This window comes from Oncorhynchus mykiss, chromosome 2 (assembly GCF_013265735.2).
Source record: "Oncorhynchus mykiss isolate Arlee chromosome 2, USDA_OmykA_1.1, whole genome shotgun sequence".
In the NCBI taxonomy this organism is placed as follows: Eukaryota; Metazoa; Chordata; class Actinopteri; order Salmoniformes; family Salmonidae; genus Oncorhynchus; species Oncorhynchus mykiss.
The window spans coordinates 15,424,809-15,437,258 of record NC_048566.1 but is presented as its reverse complement, the minus strand read 5'-3'; the positions used below and the strand labels follow the sequence as shown (position 1 = coordinate 15,437,258).

Here is a 12,450-nt window from a genome sequence, read left to right as displayed (position 1 = left end):
AGAATCACTTGAAGAATAATCATAGAGATAGATTCAGGACTCATCTTTGTATCAGTGCCATTATAGTGTCTGTGGCAGCATGGGCAGCGCCATTGAGGATATCATATTGAAGTAGTACATTTTATTTTTCATGACTGGCTGATCCTTCCTGGTGACCAGGTTGGACATGACTCCAACAGGATCACCAGGAGGTATCAGCCGCTGTCCAGTCTTGTGGTTCTCAAACGTCAGATCGTCGTCGGTGGTTCCGATGGCCGCTATCCATGGTGCTGAATCTGGATCTCTGCTACTAGCGCTATTTGCTGGTTTGTTTACCTTTATCATTATTTGTGAGACAAAAGCCACCGCAGGTCTAAAGCCCAACCTTTACTGAACAAAAATAAATGCAAAATGCAACAATTTTAAAGATTTTACTGAGTTACAGTTCATATAAGGAAATCAGTCAATTGAAATAAATTCATTAGGCCCTAATCTATGGATTTGATATGACTGGGCAGGGGCACAGCCATGGGTGGGCCTGGGAGGGCATAGGCCCACCCACTTGGGAGCCAAGGCCACCCACTGGGGAGCCAGGCCCAGCCAATCAGAATAGGTTTTTCCCCACAAAAGGGCTTTATTACAGACAGAAATACTCGGTTTCATCAGCTGTCGAGGTGGCTGGTCTCAGACTAGGTGAAGAAGCTGGATGTGGAGGTCTTGGGTTGGCGTGGTTACACGTGGTCTGTGGTTGTGAGGCCAGTTGGACGTACTGTCAAATTCTCTAAAACGACATTGGAGGTGGCTTATGGTAGAGAAATGAACGTTCAATTCTCTGGTAACAGCTCTGGTGGACATTGCTGCAGTCAGCATGCCAATAGCATGCTCCCTCAAAATGTGAGACATCTGTGACATGTGTGACATCTGTGGCCACAATCTGTGGTTGTGTGACAAAACTGCATGTTTTAGAGTGGCCTTACAATGTCCCCAGCACAAGGTGCACCTGTGTAATGATCATGCTGTTTAATCAGCTTCTTGTTATGCCACACCTGTCAGGTGTTTGGATTATCTTGACAAAGGAAAAATGCTCACTAACATGGATGTGGACTAATGTGTGCATAAAATCTGAGATCATTTTTTTGTGTATGTACAATTTCTCAGATCTTTTATTTCATCTCATGAAACATGGGACCAACATTTTACATGTTACGTTTATATTTTTGTTCAGTATACATAATCTATATGGTTATTGTTTTGTGTAATATATTGATGATGATCAGAATGAGAATAACCTATATTCGCCAAATATGGGCTATTATATTTATATTTATATGTACAGTAATTTGACTAGCTGAAATGGTGCTGCAACAATAAACAGAAAGCAAAGCAAGGTTTTTTATATTTGTTTAATCAGGCCACAGGCCACATTGAACGTGTTCGAACTGTGTTCTCTGTTATGATATGATATGATAGGGTGGCAGGTAGCATAGTGGTTAGAGTGGTGGGCCAGTAACTAAAAGGTTGCTGGTTCAACTACCTGAGCTGACAAGGTGAAATCTGTTGCTCTGCCCTTGAGGAAGGCACTTAACCCTAATTTGCCTGAAGGGTGCTGTACTACTATGGCTAACCCAGTAAAACCACAACTATCTGATGTATGTGAGAATAAAATAAATATGTTAGAAATGTCAGTTTTCAGGTAGATGGGGACCCCCAGTGGCCATGGAGTGAGCTGCAGCTGTTCCAATACCTGAATCCTTCCTCCCCTTTCCTGAAGTGCCCTGGACACGGAATAGTCAATATGGTGTTTATAGCAGAGGAGAGCCACAGGGGCATTTGGTGAGTTTAAGGCACATGTGTCGAACTCATTCCATGGAGGCTGAGTGTCTGTGGGTTTTCACTCCTTTGTACTTGATTGATGAATTAAAGTCACTAATTAGCAAAGAACTCCCCTCACCTGGTTGTCTAGGTGTTAATTGAAAGAAAAAGGCAGCAGACGCTAGGCCCTCCATGGAATGAGTTTGACACCCCAGGTTTAAGGGGATTCATGGATATTGAAAAAAGTGTTTTTGGGCTACTGGTGAAATGCAATGGACTACTTATCTATCCCAAGACAACAACTCTACTGAGACAGACCGATCAAAACTCCACTGAGACAGACCAATCAAAACTTTACTGAGACAGACCAATCAAAACTCTACTGAAACAGACCAATCAAAACTCTATTGAGACAGACCAATCAAAACTCTACTGAAACAGACCAATCAAAACTCTACTGAGAGACCAATCAAAACTGTTTTGATGTGTTTTGTGTTTTCACTTTTTTCTCTGAGGAAACAAGATGCCTCATCTCAGGGGTTAAACTATTTTCGAACTAAACGAGAGGTGCCCCTACTGCAGGGGTAGCCAACTAGACCGATCTTTGTTGGAGTGGATGGTCAGGGGGCTGGAACATAATTATAATAATTTGTACACTGCAAATTGTCCACAACTACGACCAAAATTAGATTGTATTGGAAAATAACAATCATTTCATACCATTGTATTTGGAAATAACAATCATTTCATACCTTGATTACATTGAGACACAATCACATATGTCTATTTTTATTCATGGGAATATGAGGTGAACAGATGACCTAAATCAAACTCATTTTGAGCTGAATTCCTGGTGATTTTAGTCATTTTTTGACCAAAAACTAAAATCCCCCCCAAAAGAATATACAGTATATAATATGTAAAAAAAAATCTACAAACTTTCGAAAAAACTTGCTGGCTAGTTTTGCCATTTTATCTCATACTGTGGGTTGCTCTTGCAACATAGATTTTCAACCTCAAGGGTATTTTCTGATTGAATAAAGGTTAAACAGTCTTTACTAATCAGAATCTCTGACCCTGTTCTTCTTCCCCTGTTCCTCAGAACTGGTTGGAACTGGTTTGAGCCTGAGAAGAACCCTGAAGACTGGAATAAAGACTTGCGCTCCATACCTCAGCTTCTATCTTTGACCTCCTGTCTGTGTAGTCACTAGTTCTGTGGTTGACATCAGAACAAGAGAGAAAGAGCAGATCTCTCTTCCTGATTCTCAGAAAGTAAGTAAAGGGGCAAATCTGAACCTATTAAAGTACCACAATAACAGCTGAAAGAGCTTCAGTGAATGATTCATAGATATAGAAGATTATTCAAATCCAATCACATGTTTTTTGTCACATGGGCCGAATGCAACAGGTGTAGATTTGATCTGTGACATGCGTTGAGCCCTTTCCCAACCATTCAGAGATAAAAAGGAAGAAAAATGGTATATTGTCTTTGGGATGAATTGGTGTCTGACGTTTTGATAGGGAGGAGGGACCTTATCTGACTGACTACTAATGGATTCTTAACCTACTTTTGTGAGACACAACCTCGATCTGTCTGTAGATTGACTGAACAAACCTAGATACTTCATATATTCATCCTATAGTAAGACATTAACATCAAGGAAGTTAACCTATCCTAACGTGCTTTTTGTCTTAAAACCTTTTAACTCATTTTACTCCAGTTGTTTTTAGGTCAATCCTTCATTAACCGGTGACATCACTTTATGTAATCCACTTCTACTGAGTCAAAGTGTGACGAAAACCCAAGAAGTGATGTCACAGTATGACTCCCCCTTTTGTATTAGAATATTGTCAATGAGTGACACTGTCTGTCTGTCTGTCTGTCTGTCTGTCTGTCTGTGCGTGGGTGCGTAGAGAAGCTCCTGACTAACTGTACCTTTAGCCCACACACTGGTGTGTGTTTATTGAATGTTGTATAACAGTCATGTGTTATCTGAATTGGTCTTTGACATGCACATACTCAGGGACAATAACACACACCTGTTCCTTTTTGCCCTTTCAGCCAGCCCAACACGAGGGGAGATGTCTACTGTCACTTCACTTCACATTATCTACCAGTCCAACCAGAAATTATATTCAGACAGTCTTGGAGGACAATGGAGATTGGAAGCTCAGTAGAGAAATGTTTTCTGGTTCAGCTTGTCATTGAGATATAATATTTTTTTTATTCCATTGTCCTTCAGTGCTTGAATATTTTGTCCGATGTCCAGTCATTCCAGCTTGATCAATGGCCAAGACAGGCCAGAGAGATTCTGAGGGGAAGTTAATGGTTTTATCAATAACAGTAACTCACTGGCCACCATACTGTCTGTCTGTGGGTATGTGAACCCTGTACCAATCCCTGATGATGACAATGATTAACAAATGTAGAGAGGTAAATGGCAGTGTGGGAGTCTTTATCCCTTTTCAATGCTACACAAGCTGACAGAACACATTAGAACAGAATTAACAAGACAAAGCACTAACTCAGACTGGAGGACAAATAACATCATCAATGTTCATTTATAGTTGAATGAACAAGTTGAGCAAACACATCATTTTTAATTGACTGAATTTTTGCCAATGTTTTCACAAGTTGGAGCTAAGTTTGGGCCAACAATTCTTTGTTGTTGTTCAGGTAACACTTAGCTCCAAAAGTTGAGTAAACAAGAAAATACTATGTGGAACCAGTTACTTAATTAGTTGAAACAATATATTTGTGGGGTTTATTTTTTTTACAGTGTGTGTTCTCAATGTAATTAATAACAGAAACTGATTTGGCCTAAAGCTGAACAATTACAAATAGAGGTAAGGGGCATTGGAGTGTGATAGTAACTCAATTTGTATTTATTTAACTAGGCAAGTCATTTGAGAATATATTCTTATTTACAATGCCTGCCTACACTGGCCAAACCCAGACGATGCTGGGCCAATTGTGCACTGCCCTATGGGACTCCCAATCACGGCCGGATGTGATACAGCCTGGAATCGAACCAGTGACTGTAGTGACGCCTCTTGCACTGAGAATCCGTGCCTTTGACCACTGCACCGCTCGGGAGTTTAACTATAAGCTAGTCCTAGATCATTTATAGTCATTGTTCACTCTATGTTCTAGGCACGTCAATAGATGAAACAGTCAATAAGATCTTCATTTTGCTGATCTGGTAGGCTCTCCATTCTTTATAAGAGATTGGACATTGGCTATATGGATGCCCACTGTTGGTTCACGATGTTGTGAGAGAAAAATAACATCACTTTTGTCGAGTAGCGGTGGTTGTCTCTCAAATAGCGGCAACATGAGATGGCCATGTTCGGTATCTGTAATGTAATAACAAATACACACACTCAGCCATAACCCTATAGGTCATTGTCGCCGCCCTTAAAGCAGCTCCTGACGTCGAAGTCAAGGACAGACAGACGTTTGATGGAGATCAGAAGGTGTGATTTGAGCAGGGGCGGCACGCGGCAGTAAATGATGTCACCCGCGTGTAACTATGATATAAGAGAAGCGCTGTTGCCTCCCTTGTTTCTTTATTGTGAGAGCGAAACAGAGTCAGATAAAGAGAGGACAGCACCGGAGCTGGGGGGTAAGCACCGATAGTGGACCAACTATTGTCAAAAATATAAACGAGGGAAAAGAGAGGTCCTGTGCGGGGTGGCGGGAAAGAAGCGGTGAGTTTATCTAACAACCATTATATATTTGTAATGTGCTCGACCGGATCTTCCGTTACACGTTGTAATGTCAACTGCTTTTTCTAATAGCCTACAAGACAAGTCTAAACTATAGCCTATACTACACAACTATTTCAAAAGTAGGCTTAATAAATATGAAGTAGACTTCTGGGGCATATTGAGGGTGTTAATTCACTACCAAGTCCAGACCATAGAAATAGAATCTCATTCTAGTTCTGTGGTCAAGAACCGGAGTCAGTATCATGCAACCAGTTCGTTATCGTTTAAACAATGAATTCGCACGCAATAATTTATTGCAGGTGTCAAAGTTTGTCTTTCCCCAGACTATTGAGGACGCTTAAATATCTTACCGTTACACGTCTTTGCGATCTCACCTGTACGGTTGTACCTGTCTGTATTGTTTCCTACATGCCATAAGACCCAGACATGGGCAAGAAGGACGAGATAGCTGTGGCCAAAGTCAAGATTGAGCAAAACGGAGACATTGGGTAAATATTTAGGTGCTATGCCTAGAATTTTGTCTTTGGGTGTTTGTATTTTGTCAACAATTGTTTCTATAGTCAGTATAATATCGATTTGTGTTATTATTCCTTCATTGGAATTACGGTCTAGTTCCTGAGTTAACCAACTCAATAACTTAATAACTATATCTGCCGTTTTTAAAGTTTAAAGATTATTATATAAAATGGATTTATAAAATGACGTAGATATTCTGTCTATCTAGAGAGGATAAAGATGAAGAGAAAAAGGGGGAGAAAGAGCCAAAGATGCCGATGATTGGCGCCATAGCTCTGGTGAGTAGCGGAGATAAACTGTCACATACTTGTCCAGCTTTACACACTGTATACTATTTATTATCAGGGCCCTGAGGTATTATTGGTGTGTGTGTGTGTGTGTATGGGTGGGTGGTTGTGCGAATGTGTGTGCATGTGACTGTGTGCGTGCAACGTGCTTGCATGCCTGTAAAGTTGGAACCCAGATCAGACATGAATGTGGAAATAGGGGGGGTTGGGGAGTGGTCTGTTTCCTCTGTTTCCCTGCTGGGCCAGTAGCATAGCTGAAGGTTGAATTTCCTCTGGACCCCTGCTGGGCCTGTAGAATAGCTGAAGGTTGACTTTCCTCTGGACCCCTGCTGGGCCTGTAGAATTACAGAAGGTTGAATTTTCTCTGTTTCCCTGCTTGGCCAGTAGAATAGCTGAAGGTTGAATTTTCCTCTGTTTCCCTGCTGGGTCAGTAGAATAGCCGGAGGTTGAATTTTCTCTGTTTCCCTGCTGGGCCAGTAGAATAGCTGAAGGTTGAATTTCCTCTGGACCCCTGCTGGGCCAGTAGAATAGCAGAAGGTTGAATTTCCTCTGTTTTCCTGCTGGGCCTGTAGAATAGCTGAAGGTTGAATTTCCTCTGTTTCCCTGCTGGGCCAGTAGCATAGCTGAGGTTTGAATTTCCTCTGGACCCCTGCTGGGCCTGTAGAATAGATGAAGGTTGAATTTTCTCTGGACCCCTGCTGGGCCAGTAGAATAGCTGAAAGTTGAATTTCCTCTGTTTCCCTGCTGGGCCAGTAGAATAGCTGGTTAAACTTCTTCTGGTTAGGAGCCTCTACCACTGGAGATACATACTGGAGTTCTACATACAAAATGACTCAAGAGTATTCATTACCTTCATATGTTCTCTTTCTCTCTCTGCTCATCTGTCCATCTCTGTCCCTTTTCCTCTCCACTTATCCTTCCCCCCTTTAATTCTTTCTCCCCCTCCCTCTCCCCTGCCCCTTCTCACTCCCTTTCTCTCTCTCCTTCCCAATCTCTCACTTTCCTCATATCCCCACCCTGCCCCTCACTCTCGCTCCTCTTCCCCCATGCCTCTATAGTTCAGGTTTGCTGATGGTTGGGACAGATTGATGATTGTGCTGGGGACCATCATGGCTATGGTTAATGGAACGGTCCTCCCTCTCATGTGTATCGTCTTTGGGGACATGACTGACAGCTTCATAGGAGACTCCATACAGACACAGAATAACTTCACCAGTGAGTCAGTCCCTACACACACACCTACACACGCACCCACACACACAAGCATGCACACAAAAATACACACACACACACACACACACACACACACACACACACACACACACACACACACACACACACACACACACACACACACACACTCTCTCTCTTAAAGGACAACGCCACCACTTTTCAACCTCATTTTCATCTCCAACGCAATACCAGTGCCTACATGTGAAAATGACGCATTTCTACATTTTTTTAGGAAAAAATATAACGTTAAATAGTTATACCTGATGACATCATAAAAAGCTAAAACATTTTTAAATAAACAGTGATTTTCAAACAATATGAGGTTTGAGGTGATGTGGGGAGCAAGAAAATACCCTCTGGCTAGAAACTCATTGCAGGTTTTGAAAATCACTGTTTTTTGACACAGATAAAAAAAATGTAGGACCTTTCTTTTCATCTTTTTAACCACAGATTATAGAAACAGGCTGTTTTCACATATAGACACTGGTTTGGTGTTGGAGATAATGAACATGAGGTTGAAAAGTGGTGGAATTGCCCTTTAACTGTCTAACTGTCACATCTTTTCCTGCTCTAGACATCACATTCCCTGTTTCCAACACCACTCTGGGAGAGGAGATGACGGGGTGAGGCTAAGACTCAATGATATTTCAGTTTACCAAGAAGGGAGTAGTTTCTGATCTTTGACCGGATTTATTTCAGAGGCTCTGTATCCGTGAGTCCGCAAATTCTCACAGTATCTCACGGGAACTTGGACTTCATCTATTTTCATAACCTAGACAGGGTGAACTGCATAGTTAAAGGGCAATTCCACCACTTTTCAACCTCCTATTCATTATCTCCAGCACCATACCAGTGTCTACATGCGGAAACTATTCAGACCCCTTGACTTCTTCCACATTTTGTTATGTTAAAGGCTTATTCTAAAATTGATTAAATCGTTTGTTTTCTCTCATCAGTCTACACACAATACCCCATAAGGACAAAGAAAAAACTGGTTTTTAGAAATGTTTGCTAATTTATAAAAAAAATTATACTGAAATATCACATTCACATAAGTATTCAGACCATTTACTCAGTACTTTGTTGAAGCACCTTTGAAAATTATTACAGCTTCAAGTCTTCTTGGGTATGATGTTACAAGCTTGAGGAGTTTCTCCAATTCCTCTCTGCAGATCCTCTAAAGCTCTGTCAGATTGGATGGGGAGCATTGCTGCACAGCTATTTTCAGGTCTCTCCAGAGACGTTTGATCAGGTTCAAGTCCGGGCTGTGGCTGGGCCACTCAAAGACATTAAGAGACTTGTACCGAAGCCACTCCTGCGTTGCGTTGCCTTGGCTGTGTGCTTAGGGTCGTTGTCATGTTGGAAGGAGAATCTTCGCCCCCAGTCTGAGGTCCTGAGCGCTCTGGAGCAGTTTTTCATCAAGTCTCCCAGTCCCTGCTGCTGAAAAACATCCTCACAGGATGATGCTGCCACCACCATGCTTCACCGTAGGGATGGTGCCAGGTTTCCTCCAGATGTGCCGCTTGGCATTCAGGCCAAAGAGTTCAATCTTGGTTACATCAAATTTAATTTGTCACAAACGCTGAATATGTACAGTGCCTTGCGAAAGTATTCGGCCCCCTTGAACTTTGCGACCTTTTGCCACATTTCAGGCTTCAAACATAAAGATATAAAACTGTATTTTTTTGTGAAGAATCAACAACAAGTGGGACACAATCATGAAGTGGAACGACATTTATTGGATATTTCAAACTTTTTTAACAAATCAAAAACTGAGAAATTGGGCGTGCAAAATTATTCAGCCCCTTTACTTTCAGTGCAGCAAACTCTCTCCAGAAGTTCAGTGAGGATCTCTGAATGATCCAATGTTGACCTAAATGACTAATGATGATAAATACAATCCACCTGTGTGTAATTAAGTCTCCGTATAAATGCACCTGCACTGTGATGGTCTCAGAGGTCCGTTAAAAGCGCAGAGAGCATCATGAAGAACAAGGAACACACCAGGCAGGTCCGAGATACTGTTGTGAAGAAGTTTAAAGCTGGATTTGGATTCAAAAAGATTTCCCAAGCTTTAAACATCCCAAGGAGCACTGTGCAAGCGATAATATTGAAATGGAAGGAGTATCAGACCACTGCAAATCTACCAAGACCTGGCCGTCCCTCTAAACTTTCAGCTCATACAAGGAGAAGACTGATCAGAGATGCAGCCAAGAGGCCCATGATCACTCTGGATGAACTGCAGAGATCTACAGCTGAGGTGGGAGACTCTGTCCATAGGACAACAATCAGTCGTATATTGCACAAATCTGGCCTTTATGGAAGAGTGGCAAGAAGAAAGACATTTCTTAAAGATATCCATAAAAAGTGTCGTTTAAAGTTTGCCACAAGCCACCTGGGAGGAGACACACCAAACATGTGGAAGAAGGTGCTCTGGTCAGATGAAACCAAAATTGAACACAACAATGCAAAATGTTATGTTTGGCGTAAAAGCAACACAGCTGAACACACCATCCCCACGGTCAAACATGGTGGTGGCAGCATCATGGTTTGGGCCTGCTTTTCTTCAGCAGGGACAGGGAAGATGGTTAAAATTGATGGGAAGATGGATGGAGCCAAATACAGGACCATTCTGGAAGAAAACCTGATGGAGTCTGCAAAAGACCTGAGACTGGGACGGAGATTTGTCTTCCAACAAGACAATGATCCAAAACATAAAGCAAAATCTACAATGGAATGGTTCAAAAATAAACATATCCAGGTGTTAGAATGGCCAAGTCAAAGTCCAGACCTGAATCCAATCGAGAATCTGTGGAAAGAACTGAAAACTGCTGTTCACAAATGCTCTCCATCCAACCTCACTGAGCTCGAGCTGTTTTGCAAGGAGGAATGGGAAAAAGTTTCAGTCTCTCGATGTGCAAAACTGATAGAGACATACCCCAAGCGACTTACAGCTGTAATCGCAGCAAAAGGTGGCGCTACAAAGTATTAACTTAAGGGGGCTGAATAATTTTGCACGCCCAATTTCTCAGTTTTCGATTTGTTAAAAAAGTTTGAAATATCCAATAAATGTCGTTCCACTTCATGATTGTGTCCCACTTGTTGTTGATTCTTCACAAAAAAATACAGTTTTATATCTTTATGTTTGAAGCCTGAAATGTGGCAAAAGGTCGCAAAGTTCAAGGGGGCCGAATACTTTCGCAAGGCACTGTAAATAAGGTATTTCTGTTTTCGTTTTTTGAAATAAATTTGCAATAATAAAAAAAAAAAAGTGTATTAGCTTAGTCATTATGGGGTATTGTGTGTAGATTGCTGAGGAATTGTCTTTTTTAAACCATTTTATAATAAGGCTGTAAAGTAACAAAATGTGTAAAAAGTCAGGGGGTCTGAATACTTTCCGAAGGCACTGTGTGTGAATACAGTGTTTTTATGTCCTGTGGTTAAAAAGATAAGATGAAAGATATAAAAATGTCATTTAAAGTAAAGACAATGAGATGAAGCGGTGACGCGGGGAGCAGGACAACTGCACTCCACCCTGGCTTTTTACTTAACCACCAACATGGAACAGGACAGGACAGCGTCTGGACAAGAACACACAACGACATTAATGCAGACACAGGGAACACACGGGGAAGCAGACAGTTATTGATAGGACAATCAACAAAGGGAAGGAGTCCAGGTGAGTCCAATGAGCGCTGCTGCGCATAATGAGCGCCAGACAGGGAGAGCGGGAGCAGGCGTGACATGAATGATGTCATAGGGTAGGATTGTGTGGGACCTTTTATTTTGAACCACAGAACGTTGAAACACACCGATTTGACATATTTCAGATATGTGAACAGATACAGAGCCTCAGAATTGAAAGATCCGGCCCCAGATAAGGAGCTACTTCCCTATACAATACATTGTAATGTTAAATGGTATATTCAAGGGATCACCTTTACCTCTCTGCCTTTGTGCCTCAGTATCCTTGCTATTTACTCCATAATGGATGGCATTTTGTATAGATTCACCTGCGTAATGTAAACGCACATACAGTCATGACCTGTGTCACCGTCATGTTCACAAAGTCATTATTCCCTAAAATGTACCCCTGTGCCCCAATTATCTACAAACCATCATTAAGGTTTTGTATGTCTGGATGTGTGTGTGTTGACCAGCCGTATGTCTGTATTCCAGCCATGCTATCTACTACTCTATAATGGGTGCGGTGGTGTTGGTAGCAGCCTACATGCAGGTGGCCTTCTGGACCCTGGCGGCAGGCAGGCAGGTCAAACGCCTCAGGAAGCTCTTCTTCCACTGCATCATGCAGCAGGAGATCGGCTGGTTCGACGTCAACGAGACGGGAGAACTCAACACCCGCCTAACAGAGTGAGGAGATACCTATAGGAATGGATTGGTGTTTATAGGGGAAGGTGTTTTACATTAAACCCTGAAGCTACATCCAGATGGTATCAAACAGCCCTGTTCAATCAAATATGGGGAGTGTGTGTATCTATGTGTGTGAGTGTATGCATGTGTGTGTGTGTTTATGTGAGTGTGTGTGTGTGTGTATGTATGTGTGTGTGTGTGTATGTGTTTTATTCTGTATTTCCTCCCCTCCACAGTGACATCTATAAGATCAACGAGGGGATAGGTGACAAGGTGGGCATGTTGATCCAGTCCTTCACCACCTTCGTTGCTTCCTTCATCATCGGCTTCAGCAAAGGATGGAAGCTCACCCTTGTCATCCTGGCTGTCAGCCCTGTGCTGGGCTTCTCTGCTTTTATATTCAGCAAGGTGGGCCTCACACACACACACACACACACACATCCCCGTGCATGTGTGAAAGTGCATACACATGCGCGCGCACACACACACACACACACACACACCTCTCTTGACTGTCTTT

General features: G+C 42.1%; 1 protein-coding gene across 3 annotated transcripts in view; it reads left to right on the top strand.

Annotated features, from left to right (window-relative positions):
• The first annotated feature begins 5,346 nt into the window (after positions 1–5,346).
• abcb4 (ATP-binding cassette, sub-family B (MDR/TAP), member 4) overlaps positions 5,347–12,450 on the top strand; it is a 29,206-nt gene continuing 22,102 nt past the window's right edge. The window contains exons 1-7 of one of the 3 annotated variants that reach the window (XM_036938913.1): positions 5,347–5,502; positions 5,948–6,011; positions 6,248–6,317; positions 7,385–7,541; positions 8,134–8,182; positions 11,739–11,930; positions 12,167–12,338. In XM_036938913.1, the coding sequence (XP_036794808.1) occupies positions 5,950–6,011; positions 6,248–6,317; positions 7,385–7,541; positions 8,134–8,182; positions 11,739–11,930; positions 12,167–12,338 (702 nt within the window). In that variant the 5' untranslated portion in view covers positions 5,347–5,502; positions 5,948–5,949. Of the gene's footprint in view, positions 5,503–5,941; positions 6,012–6,247; positions 6,318–7,384; positions 7,542–8,133; positions 8,183–11,738; positions 11,931–12,166; positions 12,339–12,450 lie in introns of those variants that run through there. The other 2 variants (XM_036938904.1, XM_036938920.1) reach the window with 2 other exon arrangements.